Consider the following 23,300-nt stretch of genomic DNA (forward strand, 5'->3'; position numbering starts at 1 on the left):
AACCAAAATAAACCTTTTGTGTTTATTAAAGGAGTCCTGGATCTTTTTCTTCAGCTCGTGCAAAATGGGAGCAAAAACAAAAGTCTTTATACTTTTGAGTGCGTTTTTTTTTTTTTTTTTTTCTTCAAAATATACACTTTCACTTGGCAAAATGAGAAAACTGCTTCAGCTTCGGCTGCCTGTGCAGATTGTAAGATCCATCCTGTTCATTGTCACCAGAAGTGACAACCTTTGGCTCTGACGTATTGTTGCGCCCCGTTAAGACACTCGAGTCAAGAGACGCGATGACGTAACACTTGAAACGTGGTTCCGAGCGCTTGGGGCGTAGTTGAAGTGTCATTTCATCGGCATGTCGTATCGGCAGAAATATTCGTCACATTTTAATACCTTTATCGGCCGATACCGACGTCGTGCCGCATCCTTCTTACTTTCTCTCGTGCGCGGTCCGTTTTGTAACCATTGTTCGTTCCCTCCTGCTTATTTTATGTCACCGAGGGCAGACTGTTGCAGTCTCCGGCGGACAGACAGGCTCACGGTTTGGCAGGCCGTCTGATTACCCAACGCGATTGCCATCGAGCCGGTCTGTCTGTTCCGGTGTCTGAATAACACCCGTCGCTCACCCGGATTTTCCTCCGCAGCCAAAACTGGACTCCTGAACGGATCTTCCTCACCGCGCCGGCCGAGTCGCCAAACGGCTTAACATCTGTAAAAATACCTTCTTCTGTCGAGCGATAGTTCTCGTCAAGAAACATGGATTTCTTTTCAATCAGAATGCGTCCGCACGAGCAGAACGAACGGATCAAATGGTATTGAATTAGTGAGTCTGGTTATGAAACGATGACGGCAGTGGAAACGACCGGCTAACTGTTCAACCGTGTTCGGGCTGCGGCCGAGAAGTTGACGTCGGTTCCACTCGCGTTCAATTGGGTTTGCCGGTTGGATTTTGAGTCACTTGTATAGCGTCATGCGGTGCCCTTGAGCAAGGCACTTCTGAGATGTCAACCAACTCGACAAAAGTTTGCAAAACGGCGGTGTGTGTTTGTTATTTGTTGACAGAAGGGTGACGAGCGATGATGCTCACAAGGCCAGTGTTGTGTAACGCCCAGCTGGTGTCCACAGACGAGGGACTCCCCGGGACGCTAACACACACACACACCTGTGTGTGTGTGTGTGTGTGTGTGTGTGTGTGTGTGTGTGTGGCTGAGACTGCACAAAGCGCATCCTTGTGAGGCAATGATTGATGGTCTGCTAGGCCAGTAGTACTTGTCAGTCAGCTGTGCAGAAGCTCTGCAGCGTTCATGACCTGGATGTCAATCAGTGTGTGTGTGTGTGTGTGTGTGTGTGTGTGTGTGTGTGTGTGTGTGTGTGTGTGTGTGTGTGTGTGTGTTTGCCCACAGTGAACTGCGGAGGGTGACTCCCTGATTGAAGGACCCTGTAGTTGTTCACACTTCTGTATCTTCTTTGTATCTCTCTCTGTCTCTTTCTGTCTCTCTGTCTCTTTCCGTCTCTCTGAGGAGCGCTTCGCTTTCTCTCTCTTGTGCAGCTTGGATCCGCCGGCAGCGCTGGTTGCATCATCAGCTGCAACACAGTTACATCACACCCTCAGACCGCCGTATCGTCTTGTGTTACAGCCGCCGGGCGTAGTTTGTTTGCCGTACGGCGGCGAGCGGAAAAGGTCAAGTGGCCTCGCAGCTCAGCTGTCCCGCGGCTCGTTTTAGAAGTTAATGCGCTTCCCCTTTGAGACGCGCTCGCCCGGAAAATGGACGAGAGCGGGCGGTGACTGACGGCTGCCGTCGAGGCCGCCGGTCTCCCAACGGCGTGGACGAGGGACGGCCGTTTCAAGCAGGAGCACTATTCGATAGTCGCGCCGAACTATTTGATTATTAATGTCATCAAATGGACAGAGCCGATGAGAAGCGCGTCTTTAGTTTCCGTCTTTGAGATGAGGGTTTGTTTCTTGCGCCGCATGTCCAACATCGAACTCGCTTCACCTGTCGGTGGGTCGTTGATCTGTGGACGGAGCGTCTGCTCGGCGCTTCATTTTAATGACCGTTCATAGCTGGTAGACTGACGATCTGATGACGAGGGGAAAAACATAGGAAATGATATACTACATATACTACTCGTACATAATACTTCATTTTTTTGTGTGCGTATATTTGAATGGCTATTTGTATATTCGAAAATAATTTCACGTTCCTGGTGCAGAATTAGCGTGGGTGTGCAGTGACGATTTGGACAGTTGTGATTATAATCAAAGCCTCATTAGTCGTTGTTATTATTATTATTATTGTCACAATCTTCATCCACACATTTAATTCCTCCTTCTTTTAAAACATAATGCCCGTTTGGTGTTTTTTTACCGTCGGTGACAAACCTCCAAACGACTGCGGCTTTTGGTAAGAAGAGGAATGATGGATTCACTGAAGCCAACCACAAAGACGTCCAAAAACTCACATCGAGAGTCTCCGGCGTTGTTTTGATGAGCATTTCTCTCCAGAAGGAGACGACTGCATGAACCCTGGAGGTTGCGACGGCGGTCGTCCCTTAACTCGACTAATGCAGCGGGTTTTCAGTTTTTCCGGTGGCTCATTCTTACACCTGTCACTTTAAAATGACATGTAATTATTCTAATCGCGTATAAAGATTTTAACGACACAAGTTTATAACCGGTTGCGTTTATTTATTTTTTTTAGAGGCAGATGCACTTATATGGAGATTAACTGTCTGAAATCCTCCACGTACACCACGTTGACTGACTGTATGACTAACTGCGACGAGGAATAACTTCAGGAGACGTGCCGTGATGTCGTCTTACAGGTTTTCTGCCTTTGTGAGTCTGTAATTATCCTCAAGGTCGTTCTGAGGGGAAATCGATAGTTCTAATGATGCCGCCTCGGGGACGTTTATGATCACGAAAGGGAGATCGGGATGATGGAGGCCAGCGTCCCGACTCTGTACAAGAGCTGCGTCGTTCGGTTCAGATCCTTCGCTGCCCGCTGAACATCACGGAGAATCCTCAGCGTATCAAGATGTTGTCTGTGTTTGGAACTCGGCAAATGACACGTGCTGCTTTTTAAAACTGCACTACGCAACCTCATTAGATGGACCGCAGCCTGATGACTCAGTGCTCAAAATACACACGCACGCGCACGCGCACACACACACACACACACACCAGAAATGTGTTTTTGCATAGAAAATGTGAGCTCACTCTTACTGTGAGTGACCAAAAGGAAACTTCTCTTTCCTGAATGAGTGTCTCTTTCAGTGTGCGAGAGCCTCAGACGCACACTAACGCACTCCGCTGTCGGCGGGTTTAAATGTGAAGCGTGATCGTCTCGGGCCGAACTCCGTCTGAGCTGCGTCTCTGCTTTCGTTTCCAGGTCCCGCCGTAATTTGGCTGCGAGGACGACGCACCAGTCAGCTACCGGGCCGGACCAGAGGTGAGTCCCCCTGTGTGTGGGTGGCTTCATACTTGTTTGCAGTCTCCCTTCCCTCCTCCCCCCGTCCAACCTCTGCACCCCCCCCCACCACCACCACCACCACCACCACCACCATCTCACTCCCAAACTCCACACAGACTGTTTTTTGGTTGTCTGCTGCATGCCTCGACTCCCCTTGTTTTTTGGTTGTCTGCTGCATGCCTCGACTCCCCTTGTTTTTTGGTTGTCTGCTGCATGCCTCGACTCCCCTTGTTTTTTGGTTGTCTGCTGCATGCCTCGACTCCCCTTGTTCAGGTGCTGGGAGGGTTTTCGGCTGCCTGCCCACGCACGCGCGGCCACTCGGCTCCGACGGCAACAGCGAGCTCAGGAGCGCCGCTCACAGTGCCTGGACAGACAGACAGACGGAAAAATATGAGAATGTAAAAGAAGCCTTACTTCCCCTTTGAGGATTGAACACAAAGCTGAGGGCTTTATTTCGCATGCGTGTGCAGACTGACTGAAGTGAAGCCAGGCAGCAGCAGCAGCAGCAGCAGCCTGTGCGTGTGCGTGTGCGCGTTTGTTCTTTCACATCATCTGTGGTTTTTGGTTTCCTGTCCAACAAATAGCCTGCATGGTTTCCATGGTACTTTTCTTTATTTGAATTCTGTTCTGTATTCATTTGTATTTTTTTAGTGACGGTACAAATTTGACAAAACACCCCAAATGTCAGGGAGACGTATAAGAAAGTAGGGCTTCTCATTATCAGTTCATCTGTCGATTACTTTAATCAATCGGAAAATGGGGAAATGCACCGAGCAGTTTTTCTCAAAGCCGAACGTGCAACCTAAAATGTCTGAACCAACAGTTCACCGCAAAAAGATATTCAGTTTGTTATCATGGAGGACCAAAGGAACCGGAAAATGTTCACGTTTAAAGAAGCTGTAACAAGTGAATTTTAGTTTCTTTTTGAATTAATAAATATATAAAATCAGCAGAGTAGTCGGCGATTAATTTTCTGCCGATCAGTGAATCTACGTACTGTTGTAACTTTTTAAAAAAGTGTTTGGTGCTTCCCATTTAAGACTGTGTGCGCACACACGCACACGCACACACACACGCACACACGTTCAGAGAGGTAACCTGCTCCCGTCATCAAAAATGGAGCACTCAGATGCAGCGTGAGCGGCTAGTGTTTCACATCACGAGTTACCAGACTCGTGAAGGAGGTCTCCTCCTGCGCTCATGTTTTCAGTAAAACATCCCAAAGGCACACAACACCGTCGGCACTTTGTATTTTAAGCACTTTTTTTTTTTTTTTTTTTTTAAACAACAACCTTTTTTCGTAACTCAAACCTTTTATGATTTGCGGTCTAAAAACCGGATTTGCAGTCCATCGAACCCAGTCTGACCGTTCACCGTCTGCTTTTTCTGGGTGAAATTAGCAGCCCGGTTTTTCACCTACCGACGACAAATAGGCAAAATAATGTGTTTTCTTTCCCATCCTCTGTTTCGTGCAGTTTTTCCCCTTTGGTTGTTGCACATAAGGCCTCCCCGCCTGTTTGAGTTGAAGCTCCCGGCCGCTGGTGAGACATTTGTTCAGCTGTCTGAAGCTTTCCTGGCGTGCAGGTAGATCGAACCTGCCACACGAGCTCTCGTCTGTTTACATTTACGTGGCCGATTTGGGTGTTATTGCAGTGGGACGCGAGGGCTGGAGGAATGTACAGTATACAGTCGCACGTCACAAGGTTTAGGAAACACGCTCTGCATCGAATGACCTTAATTAGTTGGGTTGTTTTTTTTTAAGCCCCACTGAACTCAAGACACTTCCCCAGAAACACTTTCGTGCTTTTTAAGGTGTAACTGGGAAAAGACATCGCACACGTTTTCATTACTTTTGGTTAAAGTACCATCGGACTCTTGAGAGGTCGGAAAGTTGATGCTTGAGACACAAAGTCATATGTAAGGTTGTGATTTGATCAAGTTTAATAAAAAAAAAATTAAAAATAAAATCGGTAGCAAATCCTCTTACTTTTCTAAATCCTTCCCTAAACTCAGTGAATCTATTAATTTTGAGCTCTTGATAAAAAAAAATCTCCAGAAGTAACATTTATAGCCGAGTGTCCCCGAGGAATCTGATAAGCCAAATCTCTTGACCCCTGATCCCCCCCCCCCCTCCTCCCAATGTCTTCTTCGGATTTAAAAGAAGTGAATGTAAGTGGGAGTGATCCACGAGTCAGCTGCTGAGCCGAGACATCATACGAGGTGCAATAAAACGTGCTGGGACTGCTCCAGGGCAGGGGAAGCTGTAACCTCTATGACTGACATTTCAAGTAACGTTGCTTGAACAAAGTTTGTGTCAAACTCTGGGAAATCTACATCTACAGGATGAAAAGGGTGAATCAGGTCAGGAGCAACCAGATGGGGTTTTTCTTTGACTTTCGCAAGCTTGTGCACCGACTTCCTCCCCCCCCGAGGGTCAGTCTGTCAACATCAGGTTCTGTTGCTTTTGGCATCCGAGGTAAAACATTTGCTGCAAACAACCTGAACTGTGGTGCTAATTGCACTTTTTGGTTCTCCACATGTCAACTCGCTCACTGAAAACAGGCCCGTTTCACGCCCGTTGATTCCCACCACCTCCCGCCTGATTGGCTGCCTATGATTTCTTTCTGTTTGATATAATTTGACACAAACTTTGACGTGCGCTCTCAGCTGAAGTTTCAGCTCCATGGAGAAATCTCGGATGCGCACGGGCCAGCGTAACGCTGGTGCTGGTGTCGATCGAGCGACGTAACTTGAAATAATTGCTCACGAGGGTTTTAGCGTCACGGTTCACGTCTCGGTGCTGCGCAGCAATCCTGTTTGATCGGCCGTCGGGATCAGTTCGCCTTCGCTGACACTTTTCATTTCATGAAAATGTAAGAAGAGTCCTGCTGATGTTTGTGCGGGTGCTCTTTAATTCAGAAAAGGCGGGGTGCCTCCACCTTCAAACGATGTGAGGGAACTGTGGAAAAATCGATCTTTACGAAACATCTAAAGATCAACTTGCGCTAACATCACATATTCAGCTCTGTAACGACCTGAATCTTTAGTGAATTGTGCTTCTCGAATAAAGAAGAGAGAAGTCAGAAGACTCTTTGAGAAGATTAGTGAAGATTCATAAATGAGGTTCTTGAAACACTCAGAACTGATTGCAAAATGTGAGCAGATCTTAGAAACTAAACCACATTCATTTGCAATAATGTGAGACTTTTAAAATGGAAAGCCAAAGTGTGTGTGTGTGTGTGTGTGTGTGTGTCTGTCTGTCTGTCTTCAGGGTAAAGAGAGTAGCTGTAAAGTGCCATTGAGTGGCAGTTTATATAACCAATTATGTAAAATGTTGAGTAATCATAAAATAATCACAGTCAGACTCGACTTCCACATACACACCTTTCTATCAGACATCTCACAAACACACTCATACTCACCACACCCTCACTCTCTGCACTCGTTTAGCTGCAGTGACTGTGTGCGTAAAGATGCTTGTTTTTTTTGTACCGAGTGAATGCGCACACGAGAACATGATCGTACTCCAGCGCACACACACAGTGAAAAGAAGAAAACTGCGGTGATTAATGTTTCCAGATATGTTGGGTTCATCCTGTCCGGACTGTGCGACGGTCACAGTTTTTGTCTGCGATGAAGCGACGCCTCTGCTGAGGCGCTGGCTGGTATCTAGCATTTTCAGCGAGGAAGAGTTTAGTGAGGATTAGTGACACGTTGTGGCTCCACTGCAGCCGCACATCCAACAGATGTTACCCTTTAACATCTGGCGGAAAACATTTGTTGCGTTGTATGGAGCTAAATGTGCTGTAGATCCGTGGCAGCGCCGCCGTTAACATCTTCCAACCTGTTGGCGGTGGTTCCAGTCGGCAGGTTGGATTGGTGGTAATCTTTGATTTTTACATGATTTATACGTCACTTCAGTGAACTACTTTGATTTATCATCTCATTCATTTGCTTAAGATATACATGTACCAATATACATTTATTGTCTGGTACTTTTAAGAGTTTGTAAATAGTTTTAATTGTACTGTATCACTGTGTATTGGTCACAGAAAACAAAAAAACTTACACATAGTGCCGATTTTATTGCCCATTCCTCATATATATTATATCTGTATTTTCATATCTGTAGACTTTTAATCTGAGCATGAATTTAATCCTAACCTTGACAGTTGTTGATAATCTGTGCTATAGACAGTTAAAAAAAATAATATTGATTTGATAATCAGCCTTATTGAAAAAAACAAGAGGAAGGTCCTGATACTTTTCATATATCCATCCTTGTATGATGTAGATATTAAGAGTGTGAGCTCTGCAACGCAAAACAAGCCAGATCTCATACATATTTATGTTGAATAGAAATGTAAATTAGTTTTGAGACACAATATCTGCGTCTGATTTTGCTAATAAAACGGGCTCATGTATTTTGCATTATTCAGAAACATTTAAGGGCTTATCCTCGCTGTAAAACAACGTTAGGTGGCGTCTTGTTTCTCTTCTCCGGTTCTTATTATCTCTTATTTTCCCCCCAAGGGCTCAAAGTAAGTGTTGTTTTTTTTGTTTTTTCTTCCCACTCAGACACTCGGCCAGCAGGTCAGAGTTTTACCGGCCCGTTATATATTTTCAGTGGCGCAGCAGCTAGAAAATGAAAACAACGCTTTTTCCATAACTTTAGTCACTTATTATACACGACGTCAGCAACGGTGAAGTTCCCTTTGGATTGATTATTTATGATAATAAGAACGGGTTAGAAGGGTATTCATGATGATAGCATTTCAGTGAGAATGGATTTAATAATCAACTCTTGTATAATGAAGTGAGACACCGAGAGGTCCCAGTGTGTCCTGCAGGTTAAGAGCTTTCTTGTGTTGCTTGCTTGCTGCCGCCGCTGCAGCGTGTGAGTGATGTTCATGCAGAGACTCGAATCAGTTGAAAAGGGGGAGAGTGGAGCTCGGGTTATTGTTTTTGTTACGACGACTTGCAGACGTCGCCTTAACGCCTCTCGTGCAGAGCGCCGTCGGCTCCCAGCTTTGCACGTAGAAGCAGCTCGTCTCCGTTGCAGTGCAATTGAGACCGGTGTGGCGAGGGGGAAAAAAAAAACCAAAAAATGAGTTTGATGAGACGATCTAAAATAAGATTTAGCTGAGGTGAAACCGAGTGGTTTTGTTTGTGCGGGCGGGCCGCTTTCGGCGTCAAAACAAAAATATACGAAACATAAGCTGTTTTCCAACCCAGGAGTGGTTGTACTTTCCAAAAGTTAAAAGCCCCTCTTTCTCTCCGCAGCTTCGTATGTTTCTTTAGCGGAGATTTTTTTTTTTTTTCGAGAGCCGGTAAGCTGCAGCGTAACATATAAAAGCGTCATCGGACAAACAAATACGCGTTCCCCAGCATACTTCTTTTCCTTTGTAACTTTTGAAAATAACGAAACCCAATGAACTCTTAAGTGATCGGCAGCAATGATATGTATTTTTAATAAAACGCTTTCAGTTTTGGAACATTTCAATAAAGATGACTAAAATAGACTTCTCCTCAAAACCAAAAGTGCACAAGGTAGGAAGGTGGTTCAGATCCTCGTTACAATCGCAACTCGACGTTGACGCTCCTACAGTAGCTGCAAGAGGCGTATGTCTGATTGCACTCAGCCATTTCCTGCTCATAGAAAGACACACATCCATGCAGACTAGAACACACAAACACACACACACACACACACACACACACACACACACACACACACACACACACACACACACACACACACACACACTCTCTCACTCATGAGTACAAGAGTCCCCACACAAACTGCGGCCTACATAATACACACTGTCTAACTTGACAGCTCTCTCTCTCTCTCTCTCTCTTCGTAAATGGGTCAGGTCAGACAGACCACTGCTCACACAGATTTGGCAAACTTCAGGGCTGCAGACAGTGTGTGTGTGTGTGTGTGTGTGTGTGTGTGTGTGTGTGTGTGTGTGCGTGTGTGCGTGCGTGTTTGTTTGTTATTGAAGTTGTTAAAAAAAAATTGTGAGCTTTGTTGTTTGTGAATTAAGCTTTTTTTTTGTTATATTTGCTGAGACTAGATTTACCAAATCTTTAGGCGTTAAATGATGAAATATCTAACAATACATTTAGTTGAAAACACTCTGCCTGAGCTGTTTTTCTTTTTCAACATCTGCTTCTTGTGACCTTATAAGTATAATGGCCATGTGTGTGTGTCTGTTGTCTGGGCTCTGTTCCCTAAATGCCCTTCAGGAAACCACAGCGTATTTTGGGAACGCTGCGTGCGCGCGTGTGCGTGTGCTTTTGGAAAAACTATTTCTTCTTGTTCTGTTTTCCAGCGTGAATAATAACCTCACACTTTACACCTAATCCCGCGCATGCAGCTGTATTGGGCAATAATATGCATCTCTGCCGGCGTTTGTCGTCCGATAATGTGTGTGAATCGTTGCGCTGGCAGCGCACATGGGTATGATGATGGGATTTGGAGGCTTTAAACGGGGAGGGATCTGCCTCTTTTTCTTATCACTGTCTCTGCATGTGGAGGATTTGTGGTCTTAAAGCTGTCAGAGAGTCTGAGAGAGCGAAAAACAGAAAACACTGCTGCCACTAATGACCGGGTGTCGCTCCCATCGGTTCGTCTGTCTGGATTAACTTCTGTTTTTATTCTCCCTGGTCATGCTTATGATTGTTATTTTGTGCTTGCGCAAATTCCCAGTTTGTCATTTGTTCATCGAAGGAATTGTTAGCGGTTGCTGCTCTACAGTAATGAACCGTTTTTATAGCATTCTTCAGTGATGCGATCTCATAAGTTTTGAGTTATACTTAGAGCTGCTCCTGATATTTTGCCCCTCCTATTCAAATGAATTGGGTTGACAAAATTTTAGGAATAGTTGAAGAGCACCGCAAATTACAGTCTCCAAAATGACCATTACAATAAACGAACCCCTCACAACTGAACGTCGTAATCCTTATATGAGGGTATTTATTGCTTGGCTGTTGATTACACATCAAGCGTTTTTAAAGGTGTGTGTGTGTGTGTGTGTGTGTGTGTGTGTGTGTGTGTGTGTGTGTGTGTGTGTGTGTGTGTGTGTGTGTGTGTGTGTGTGTGTTTTAGCACAGAAGCAGATGTATTTCAGGAGTAGTGGTGATGGAGGGAGGAGTTCTGATTGTAATCAGAGACAACAGCAAGAAAGAAACTTTCTTCCTGTTGCTAAAAATGTCTTTTGCATTCCGGGGGGGAAAAGCGCATACACATATAGTAACACGTGTAAACTCACCTCTGAAACTTTATGAGCAGCATGCACGCAGCATTTATAGGTAAACGTGCTGGGTTCTTTGCAGCTCTGTGTTAGTCAGCTAGTGGTTTGCAAAATTGTGTGTGTGTGTGTGTGTGTGTGTGTGTGTGTGTGTGTGTGTGTGTGTGTGTGTGTGTGTGTGTGTGTGTGTGTGTGTGTGTGTGTGTGTGTATGAGAGACTGGTCACACTTGGTTTGAATTATAATTTTCTCTCCTTCCTGCTTTTGAACTTCACATTCTCAACACACTGATCTTGGACGCAGTCCACCGCAGCTTTGAACATAAGAACTCACACTCACACTAATACTTTCTGAAGTGGTGAATTTATCTCGAGTATAAGCACTGTGTTGTGGTTCAGTTGGCTGATAAGCTCTGGAGCTGTCCCACAGCCCTCTACCGTGATCTCTCGCACACGTTTCTTTAAGGTTACCAACTGTGCCACAGGCTGATTGATGATGGTCAGCAGGCTGACTCATCAGATCATGTTTTTTTTAAACCGCATGTTTCACAAAGTGGTAGCACATAAGAGCAAACCAAATGTTCAGAAGTAAAGACACTGGAAACAATGACGGGAATGAAACTGACGGATGTGCTGACTGAGGCTGGCAGCACAGACAAGCCTTCACATGCCAAGCAGGATGTCTTCACTTGGCTACTTTAAACTTAAATGTTCAACCTTGAGTGGAGCGCTGGGGAGTGCAAGTAGAAAAAGTAAATCAAGTTAGAGCAGCAGAGGTGGAACCGTAAACTGAATTAAGACTGTAAACAAAACCACATGTTTTCAGTAATATTCTATTGGATTAATAATATGTTCCCGGGCAAAAACTGAAGACACCAAAGAGGAAAAACAGCCAGCTCCTGCTGCCGTCTGAGTCAGCCTGGCCTGCAGCCGCTGCCCTCCATCCCTCCCACTCACTCAGCACGACAACGCTGTACTTATGTAACAGACAAATAGAAACTATATACAAAGAAAGGGAGAGAAAAGGGAAGGAGAGAAGTTGGCCGTGAAGTCTTCCTGTTTTCCACTTTACAGCTTCTTATTAACCACGTCTTATCATCAGGACGGCAGTATTTACTCAATATCAACAGTCACAGTTAATGATAGTACACTCCCTATATTAAAAGAAGATCCTGTTTCGTAGACAACTGACTGGAATAACACACTTAATGACTTACTTGACTATTACCAAACATCACACGTGGACCTTATCAGCCTGCTGATACCTTATCAGCAGGCTACCATAACTTAATGCAGTCTGACTTCTGTCAAGTTAAGACACTTTAAGATGATTTGCATTTTCCTTATTATTATTTTTTCAACATTTTTATTATTAATTATACAAAAAAATAAACCACAGATGAATTGTTAGTGGATATAATTGTTGGTTGAAGTCTTAATGGGATTTAACCTGTAAAGATTGCTTTAAAGGCATTAAGTCTTCAACCACACAGAGCCGTTTCCTGTCGAGTCTCTCTGAAGTCTTCCACGGCAGCTACATTGGTGTTACGTTTCACATTCAGCGATGGCTCATCTCAGCTTGTGGAGGCATGTGCAGGACGTTTATGATCCAGCGAAGCGACGACGTAGAGCCAAACTGATCTGTTTCTGTAACGATTTCCAATTTGCGAACATGATCCCATTTTGCCATTTGCACGAAGCTTTTAAATCAGTAAGTGTCGACATCGAGCGATGAACTGGACGCGAAGGGTCTGTGTTGCACAAAAAGCAAAAAAACAAAAAGAGTTTGATGCAGCCATTGGTCTGAACTCGCTCGCTCGACATTTTGTGAAATGTGTGCTGTTTGCCTGTAAATCTAAAACTTTTTGCTGTCGCAGTTTGTTTTTTTGCAGATTAAATGCATGTGTGTGTTTATCAGCCCGTCTTTCCAATCACACAATCACACACCCAAACCACTGCGAGCGATCCAACAGCCGTGCCCCTCATCGCATTCGGGGATATGTACGCACACGTGTGTGTGTGTGTGTGTGTGTGTGCGTGTGCGTGTGCGTGTGTGTGTGTGTGTGTGTGTGTGTGTGTGAGAGTTTCTGAATCACAGGGAACAACCATGATTATAATAATAATTATTCCCAGACCGGCTTAAAGAAAGACGGTGTTTGTTTATATCATGAGATGGATGTCAAGGGAGACGGCATGCGAAATGACCAGCGTTATTACTGTGTGTGTGTATGTGTGTGTGTGTGTCCGTCCCTCCCTCTCCTTCGTCAGTGGTTAAGACACACCTGCCTCCCAGGTATAGACCTCACTCCTCCCCTCTCTCTCCTCATTGCTCCGTCACTCACTGCGCTCTCTGTTTCTCTCTCTCGCTGTGTGCTTTCAGCCTAAGATGCCCCAGGCGGGGAGAAGGGAAATGTAAATGGCTTCCAAAGTAAAAGATGCTGTGGTGTGGTACCAGAAAAAGGTAAGACACTGGACTTCTCTTTTTTTTTTTTTTTTTTTTTTAACACTTTTTTGTTTCAAAATAAGAGAGAATCAGGTTATGCTTTGTGCTTTTGTTTTGTAAATGCTGAAAAGAAGAATAATACATTTAAAGGGATAACATGAATTTGAAGGTTTTTATATGTATGATATAAAGCTGGGAGGTTGTTGTGCTGCTATACTTCTTCTCATGTATCGTATCACTTCCTGTAGATTAATGCTTTGGTTCACATACCGTTTGCAGGATGAAGGTATTTATAGACTTATTGTAATTGCTGCACACTGACTAAAATATTTTTTTGCAGCAGTTTATCAGAAGATCTCAGGTTGGGTGTCTGCGTTTCCTTTTGAAAACATTTTGATTACATGATCTTTTATATGTTTTGTCTATTGTATTCACATTCTTGTATTGGAATTAGTATACTTTTATTGATCCTCTTCTTACCTTGCCACTTTGGTTGTTTTTTTAAAAAAATTTTTTTTTATTATTATTCCTCTACTTACTTGTTCAGCAACTTGTAACCTTGATTTTATATAGATTGTGTAAAGTTGAACTCAGTCAGTAGACCACACCAAATAATGTTTTTTAACCTCAGCAGATTCTGTTATTACGCACCATATCCCAACCTTTAGGCCAATATCAATAACTGAGGATTTAAAGAATCAAATCTGATCATGTACTGGAAGACGTGCAACCACAATGTTGAGTGAAAGCGATATATTGAAGGTACAAAAAATTGTAATGTCAGTAAAAGTCAGTGGCAGACAGGGTGATTTGTTGGGCGTTTTGCTGCTGTGATTTCTTGTTACTGATCCCCTCGTATACATATACAGTATAAATAAATATATGCATAATAAGTTATTATAAATTCATCGTTCTGTCTCTGTAGCACGCAGAGGAAGATGTAGCTGAAACATTTATTAATTTTCCTCTTTAAAACAGAGACTAAAGATAGAGTTACAAAGCCCTCTGGTATAATAGTGGGCAGCCTCTTTGATACACCAGCGTTTTGGCGATGACCTCCTAACTGCTGTCAGCGACAGCAACCGGGTCGGGCCGTTCGGCAAACTCTGCAACCGCCCGGTGTTGTGTGTCCTCTTGTTCCATGGTCTCAGATATCAGATCCTCTGCTGGACTCCAGCGCTGCTCCCCCTGCAGCTCTCAGCTTACACACTCATCTGCCTGCTCTGCCCTCACAAACCTGTCTCTCTCTGTCTGTCTCCTTCTGTCTAGGTCTCTGTCTCTGTCTCTCTCTCTCTCTCTCTCTCTCTCTCTCTCTCTCTCTCTCTCTCTCTCTCTCTCTCTCTCTCTCTGTGTCTGTATCTCTCAGTCTCTGTCTGTCTGCCTGCCTGTCTGTCTGTCTTTCTTTCTTTCTGTCCCTCCTCTGCCCTGCCTGCTGGCCTGTTATTTCCCCTACAACCTGTCTCTCTGTACTCTCCTTTGTCTTTTATCTGTCTGTCTCTGATCTTCTTGCACCTGGCTGATGTAGATGTCAATACAAGCTTTCTACTGGAATCAGATCTCATTGACATGATTCATATCAGCGGTTACAAACTATAATTAAAGGTCTGCAACAAAAACACTGTTGTCTGTGTAAGACAAACAACTATTGTCAATCAGATTTATCAGCTTTTACTGACTTTATTTCTTTATTTTGGTTCTTAAATTGAATTGCAGGGAACATTTTAAAAATGTCTGAAGTCCTTTTCAAAACCGCACATCTGGAAGATTAGTCTAAGAAGTTGGGTTTAAAACTAAGTTTTCTTTAAATAAAGATTAGGCTTTATCAGGGTTGCCATACACACTGTAGGTGTGTGTGTGTGTGTCTCATCTAGCTTGTCTGGGCAGAGGCACCCCAGTGAGGACCACTGCTGAGTCATGAGTGAATAAACCTTTTTTTTTTTTTTCAAAGTCCTCGGGGCTTCTTTGCCGTCTCATTTAGACAAGTCTTTCTCTTTTTTTAATTTTGTTTTCCCCTGAAACATCTGAGTGAAGTCGATAAAACGTAAGAGATCAGGTGTGTAGATTTTCTGCCAGACGCCACAGCCAGGATTTTTGTTTCTCACTGTTTGAGTCGCCGTCTCTTCAAATCTCTTAATTGTTCCTGTGATCTATAAACTTGGCCAAAAGCACAGCAGACAGGCACATCTTGAAAGCCAAACATGAGTCTCTTGCACCTTATTATATTCTGTCTAGTTCAGCACTAGCTTTGCCAACAAAACGAGAGAGTGTGATAAACGCTTCCATTAAGTAAACAGCTGGAATCCTGCCAAATAATCAAACAGTGCCCTCCAGAGTATTTAGTTCTGTGTGTTTTTTTACTAGTTTGTGGTTCCTGACGAGCCTCGCATGGTGAAAGAATGTGTTGTTTTGCAGCTTAGGCTTATATGACCGGTGGTGTTTTTCTGATTAAGTCCTATTGTGATGGAACCAGAGTGAGAGCTATGGGCTGGTGCACACAAATCACCTCAAAGCTCATTTTCTCACTCACTTCTGGTGTTTGTTTTTTTTTAGCTCTGCAGATAGTTAAACTTTAATCATCGGGGGTTTGGTAGCTGCCTGTGATGTTTCCGTCTCCATGCCAGTGTAGTTAATTTGTGCTGCTCACAGAATTAAGACTTTTACAAACCGTATCCCTGATATTCTGATCGATTCACACAGACTCCAGTGGACTGTTTTCATTCGTGCTGCTTTCTGCTAAAGATAAAGTTGCTGTGAAGACTGAGGACGGATCGTTCAGTGAATTATCCAGAGGACCCTGCAGACAGTTTCTGCAAAGATACTTTGCTGCTGAATTATTTAAATGTCTTCCTGTTATACCGCTACAAAGTCCATAAACCAGGTTAGTGACCTTAATGGTCTCAAAGATGGCCTGTTTTATTTATGAGTGCGGAAGCATAAAGTTTTTTTTAAATTTTTGTATATTTATATATAATTAGGATGCGCCTTTGTCAAAGATCAAATTTGTGCAAGTTAATGCATGTGTATTTTTTTGAATAGCAGATTTCTGGTGACTTTAAAAACTACAAAAGTGTTTCAAAATCAGACGAATGGCTCCTCTGGTTTGGAAAGACTCTTATTTGCATTGTCAGAGAGGTAAAGAGCATCAATAAAAGCTAAACTGCACAGATCGAAGGTCCAGTCTCAGTTAATGTGGCCGAACTAAACCGAGCCCTGCAGAGGACTTAAACTTGTTCAATAGAAAAAGTAACGCGCTGTATGTTAGGTTGGAGAGAAACGTCCAGATTTTCAAAGATGTCAGTTAAAATGAATCCGACTTCTCCAGCCTCTCCGCCCTTTAGGCAGCGCTCTGACTCAGTGTATTTCTGACTCTGCTATGTCTGGAGACGGGCTGCAAATAGACTGAGTGCTGGGTTTATGTGGAGGCTGCATCTTTCTCACCATGCCGAGCTCATATAGACCGCGTAGTCCATATCTGCCGGACAGACTTACTTTTTCTGTCTCACACACTCTTTGTTGCTGCCAAGTAGGAGGCAGTTGCCAGTTTCCTGTGGAGATGATTCAGCTTCATTATTTTGTCATTAAATGCTTCCTGCACTGTAATATGTCAGCTTATAGTTTATGTGCGTCATGGCTTTAAGGCCTGTTTTAAGTTGCAAGTGCCAGAGTTCATATTTTTGGTTTGTGGGCGAGAACAGTGAGAACTCAGGCAGCAGTGATGTGATGGTGGAGAACATTCTTTTCAATATTTTTTGATATTTCATATAATGAATGATCACAAATATGTTCATGCAATAATTGGCAGATTAACTGATCATGCAAATAATCTTTTGTAGAAGCCCTAGTTTATCGTTGATAAACTTGCAAACATTTTACTGAACTTTCTTTTAGTTGTTGCTAAAATAAACCTATTTCTCTCTCAGTGAAAGCACTTCATGTGCTTCAGGCTGCTAAGAGAAGGTTTACCCATCTTGACACACGCACACATACACACCTGTTCGAGCTGAAAATAAACCTCGCACACACTCTACAACAACGCCTCTTTCCGTTGGTTGCCATGGTCACGCATGAAAACACACAGAGAGGTTAATCCGCACACCACGACCAGCTGTCTGATCCAAATTACTCACCTTTGCTGATTTCTCTTCTTCTGTTGTTCTTGGAAATCACTGAGTGAATGCGAGATGATTGACAGATCAGTTTGTGGAAGACTTGGAATGAAAATGTTTAAAATATGCAATTTGACATAATTCCTGAACCACTATTATTACCATACTTATGTAAAATATTCCTAAAATTTGGCACCAAAACAGCAGATGATAAATAAGCAACACCCAAAAAAAGCTGAGAAGGGGAACGAGTACAACCATCAGGTCAGGGAAAGTCATTTAGTATTTTCTGATTTGCTCCACCATGACTACTCATTCATTCGGCTTCGGTGTGGCCTGAAATGGCTTGAGAGCTGCAGCTAAGCCTCGTAATGGTCGGGAAAACTCTGCACATAGAGAAAGAAGTTAGCTTGTGGTTGGTGTTTTAGGATATAGTCAACCTTTGTGGGTTTGGATTCATGTTGAAATAATAACTGCTGTGTAGTTAGTCATGTTTTTAGCGCTGGAGGTTGAATATCTTTGGTTTGTGGACGGCTGGTCAAACAAAACAAGCAGTTTGAAGACATTATTCAAAGCTCTGTTCAATTATTTCAATATTTGTACATTTAAGCACTGAATGATTTAAAAAATAAATAAATAAATTTGATTCATAATTAGAACAATTATTAGTTTAAGCCCTATTTTTGGATAACCAGTGAATTTCAAACCGTTTCTGGCTTTCAGGATGAAACCTTTTCATTTTTTCATTCATACTTTCATTCAAACCACACTGAACTCTAAGTATGGCTGTTTATATATATGCAAACTTGACGGCTGCACCCTGACCCATGTGCAAATACTTGACTCTCACAAACAGGTGAGGGATTTTCCGTCGCGGCCAAGTTCAAGGTGGAGATGTTTTCAACCTGGAAGGAAGTAGGAAAAGGTGGATGTGTAGTTTACAGAGGGATTAAACAGATTTACATGAGGGAAATATGTAGGAATTGTTTGCCTATATGTTGATTTTAGTACAGAGAAGAAGAACTTGACAGAGTTACCTCCAGTAGCTTCACTCAGTTTTAAGCCCCTGATACAAATTGAAGCTGTAAACCTCAGAAACCACATATTTATCTCTTTAGTGAGCCACATTATGGGTCACAGCACAATGTTAAAAATACTCTATATTTGGTTATTTTTTTATGTAATCAATAAATTGTTTACTTTAAAGAGCCGCTGCTGATAATCAGCCTAACACAAGTTTTCAGTGAGATCAAAACGTTGCTTGTTTTGTCTGATCAACGGTCAAAAACCGAGGAGTTACTCGTAATGAAAAGCAGCAAATCTTTTATTTTGTAAAGCTCAAACTAATACATGGTTCAATTCTTGCTTCATAAAAGACTTTTATCAAAATAATTCATTATAAAAATAGCCGGGTTTTCTGTTGATCAGCTGATGGATGAAGAAAGAGTCTCCTTTCAAACCTGCATTTGCCACTTCGGGGTTGTTACAGCGTGTCAACACAACACCGATCTGTCATCACCTCGTGGAGTTTAAATGGCAAACTTGCTGGAATTTATATACACTTGCAACACATGAGCATTTATTTGTGTTTTTTTGCGCATGACAAATGTGGCTGATACTCATATATATACTTCTGTTTTGAGGGAAATATTAAGATGCCAATCGGGTTGAAAACGATGCTGTGAGAGTGAACAACAAAACAACAAACGATTAAGAAAACCAAAACAATGGGCTGAAGGGTACTAAAAGGGGAGCCGCAGGGTTGGTGATCATTTTCTGCGGGTTCATCACTACGAGACACCTTTCATCATATAATATAGCCTGTTGATCCATGGTTCATATTAAAATAGAGATTTCCGGTCAGGACGGAGAGCAGGAGTGTGTGTTTGAAAAGGCAGCAGTCGCCTCTTGTACCTGACACTCTGGTCCTCTTTAGCTTGATGACTCTTGAACCCCAAATAGTCTAAAATAACAGAGAAATGACCATCATCATCCAACACTGACGAACAATGTAGAGAATTCACATGCACGTCTGTCTGCGGACGCACACTTAGCAGCTCCACCATACCTTTGTGTGTGTGTGTGTGTGTGTGTGTGTGTGTGTGTGTGTGTGTGTGTGTGTGTGTGTGTGTGTGTGTGTGTGTGTGTGTGTGTGTGTGTGTGTGTGTGTGTGTGTGTGTGTGTGTCTCAGTCATACCCCCGCCATTGCAGAGGCCGTTGTTATATAACTCTCCCCGGATCGTCCCTACAATCCGTCGTCATGGTGACACCAGCTTTGCTGCAGCGGCACACTTGGCTCCGCCATCTTTTCCCTCCGTTCGGCTCCCAGCACTTGATTTGCTCGTCAAATCGTGGAAGTCTGTGATTTTTCTCGTTCACAACACTGTGAATTCTCGTGTCATCGGACCACAAATGTTTGACCGTTTGGGTTTAGGAAAGCAGAGAATCGTTTTGAAGTCTGAGAACTTAAAAGGCAGAACGATAACGGCAAAACGGACAGGCTGCAATTCAAGTGTTTTGTTTCCAGAGAACGAGTTTATTTTGATGCGGTAAACGGATAATGATGTAAGACTCGGTGTGTGTGAGGATAAGAGGATTTAAAGTGCCGTTAATTCCACAATCTCCGTTACCTCACAACTCCATGACGTAACGACAGATATGTGTGTGTTTGTTTTTGTGTGTTTGTTTGTCTCATCTTTCTATACCTACCGTCCTCTTCATCTACACGCTCTCCTCCTTTATCGTTCTGCTCAGTAGTCTGGTCATGTTTGCCCTCTACGTGTCCTCGTCCTGAACTCAAAACATCCTCTCTAATCTGTGTGTGTGTGTTTGTGTGTGTATTTTTTAATAGGTGGAGTGTTGTGGAAAATTAGCTGTCAATCCAAATGTCACAGTAAATCAGTCAGTCAGACGTCAGATTAAACGCCGTCCGCTGTCAGATAGTTTCTCTCCACTGGTGCAGCTGCAGGATCCACATCTGTCGGCAAATCACAACCCAGTCGTAAAAAAAAAAAAACATTTCGGGAATTTATTTTTGCAGGTTTCTGTCGTGTCTGAAAACGGTGTTGAAAGGCAGAAAAATTAAATGTAGGGCAGTAACAACAACAACAACAACAAAAAAGAAAATGGTACTACACGTAATTCCTTATGCAGAAAAAAAAAAAGAAAAGGTAATTTGCTCATAACTTGAACTATGTGGCACAACTGAGCGTTTGGCCACTTATTCTCAAAGTGTTCTTGATACTCTGGCGTGGATTCACTCCTCCTTTGTGAGTCACCGTGGACACAACATCTGCCAAATTAATACATGTAAAGAGTTGCACAATTTGAAAACCTATTCCCTCTGTCACTACTGAGGCCCGCACATTCAAAATAAGCCAGGAAGACGGCACACAGGAAATCTAATCGTCTTCTTTACTTTGTTGTGATGTTTGTGAGAAATTGATCCATCACTTCTTTGTGACATTAAAAAAGAATATTATGGGAATAACTACAACTTGCAAAACAACAAATGCTGACCAAGCCTATTACAGCTAAATGTCCTGGTGAGACATACAACTTCCAGTTTAGCACCGGGCAAACCTGAATACGTCCTGTTGTTGAGCTGGTTCGGGTTGGCCGAGGCTTCACGTGAGCCTTTGAGAATAATGAGGTCTCTGTTTGTTAGACGGGCTGATCTGCCACATGAACGACCTCGCAGGCTCTCGGCTGCTTGCAGACGAAACGGATCGATGGGCTGAATCGGTTTGTGCGTACAGGAAGGCCTGGGAAAGGTCGGGGTGTTTCGGTCCCAGCAGATTTGTACCGTGACCCGATGTGGAAAGCAGCAACGGTCGGTATCGCGATGTGACCCGCGGGACGGTGACGACACGACGGCCGCAGTAGAAATCGGTGTTTTAAAAGCGGGCCCGTCAGACGGGACGGGCTGAATGTGACGCACCGACTGACCCGCATCTCGCGCGTGGTGGCAACGGAGATAGTTGGAGATGTAATGGCCTCCGCCGAGAGATGAAGAAGAGTGTGAACTCTTTCACCTACATTACAGACACTTTCTCCGTCCTCACTTCTTCAACTCTCCCCTCCTCTCTCTTTCTGCCTTTCTCCGTGTGCTTCCTTCCTTCCTCCCCCTCCCCCTTCTCCCCCCCATCCCTCTCTTTCCATCGATGTTTAATGAAGCCTCATTAAAGATGCAGAGTTTCCACTGGCGAGCTCGCGGGGTGACCCAGACTCGCTGCCTCGGAGGCGCACACATGAACGCGCTGATCCGCGGAGGTCAGACCGTCAGCTGAGTCGCTCATGTCTCCCGAACACACGCACGCGCTGTATGAAAAAGCGTGGTAATAGCGTGACTAACCTCAGGGCTCTTTTGTTGTTTTTTTCCCTACCGCAGAGCTTTTTGGTGCTAATTTTGGATTAAAAGGGAGGAGACGTAAGAAACTGGCAACCCGAGCCGGGGGAAATTAGTGCAGTTTGACCTGTGTGTGTGTGTGTGTGTGTGTGTGTGTGTGTGTGTGTGTGTGTGTGTGTGTGTGTGTGTGTGTGTGTGTGTGTGTTCCCAGGTCAGATGTCTGTTACAAATATATCTTGTTCTCTCAGTCATTCTATAAGCTCAAACAGACATGTTTGTGTTTTTGTCACAGATCTCCATAAGCACATATTATCGGCTCCTCTTGCCTCAAACACACACACACACACACGCACGCACGCACGCACGCACACACTGCAGGTCTATTGATCCCCTTTGATCCCTGTGACAGTGACAGGTGGTGCTGCACGTATTTCCCCAGAGTCCCACTATCCCTCTTTCTAGACGTGTGTGTGTGTGTGTGTGTGTGTGTGTGTGTGTGTGTGTGTGTGTGTGTGTGTGTGTGTGTGTGTGTGTGTGTGTGTGTGACATTGATAAATACTGGCTGCAGTACTAGATCATATTTAAGATGCCCTCCAGCTGAACCTCAACCTTTTGGACCAGTTTCACAGGTTCTTAACTCCACTTCAGAGATGGTAAAGAAGTAGAACATAGTTGAGCGGGAAGAGGGAAGGAAGGAATGTACTGTAGACGTAACCGTGGTGTTTCTAGTTCTTCAGGTGTGATGAACTCCTTTGTGAAATGCATGCATCTTCAACTTTATCAGCTGTGCAGCCAAACGTTTAGTAAAACTGGAGATGAGTTAAAAAATATAGGTATTTGTTTGGTTTGTTTACTTCCCTGATAACTTGCTGGCGGTCTTCTTCTTCTTCTTCTTCATCGCTTTTGCTGGCGCACTACACCAACTATTTATCAGTGGAATAACATGAAACCAGTGGGAGAATGTAAAATATGCCAATTGCATGCTTGCACACACACACGTGTGTGTGCACAATACAAACAAAATGCACCTGTTAGTGAAAGTGTAGCTCCACAGGGAGCCTTTAAACATAAAGTAAACACTTGTGTTGTCTCTGGTGGTCCAGCCTGTTCTAAATTATGCTGGCAACCACACTTCAACGCTTTTATGTCCCCGACAGAATTGCTTGGGTATGATCTCATATCAGAGCACGCTAGTTATTCAGTACCAGATAGCCATCGGCTACATTCGCACTGACTCATAACCTTCTGCTAAATTTAAGTAAATGTCATCAGCGTCACTGGTTTCCACACAGAGGCTCTGTGTGAGCCCACAGAGGCTCACAAACTCAGCTAAAACTGGGGTAAATCAACACCTTATTTCACTCTTTTTAAATAATTGTTGGCCACATACCTGTTTGAGTTGCGTGTGGTGCAATAGTTGGGGGACTGGACGATTCCCTTTGTGAAGCCAGCTAGTTAGACTCTACCAATAGCATGTGAGGCGTTTAGTGGACACCAGTAAATTATAGCTACAAAAAAAACAACCTGGGTTTCGCTCTCCCCCTCTGACCTGCATGAAAACCAAAGATTTGTACCACAATGTCTTTTTCTTTTTGTTAAAATGTATTTTATTTTAAAAAAAAAAAAAAAAAGTACCATTCAGGATCTAGTGTCGGTACAGGTATGGAACTTTTTTTTTTAAC

General features: G+C 43.5%; 1 protein-coding gene across 7 annotated transcripts in view; it reads left to right on the plus strand.

Moving 5' to 3' along the window:
* Positions 1-23,300, plus strand: part of LOC138621743 (protein PHTF2-like) — a 45,449-nt gene that overhangs the window by 3,534 nt on the left and 18,615 nt on the right. For all 7 annotated transcript variants that reach the window (XM_069700001.1, XM_069699997.1, XM_069699999.1 and 4 more), the window contains exons 3-4: positions 3,387-3,446; positions 13,102-13,182. In XM_069700001.1, the coding sequence (XP_069556102.1) occupies positions 13,138-13,182 (45 nt within the window). In that variant the 5' untranslated portion in view covers positions 3,387-3,446; positions 13,102-13,137. The remainder of the gene's footprint in view (positions 1-3,386; positions 3,447-13,101; positions 13,183-23,300) is intronic.

This window comes from Brachyistius frenatus, unplaced genomic scaffold (assembly GCF_029030835.1).
Source record: "Brachyistius frenatus isolate BFR_SWC_R1_liver_20210118 unplaced genomic scaffold, ASM2903083v1 Contig_32, whole genome shotgun sequence".
In the NCBI taxonomy this organism is placed as follows: Eukaryota; Metazoa; Chordata; class Actinopteri; family Embiotocidae; genus Brachyistius; species Brachyistius frenatus.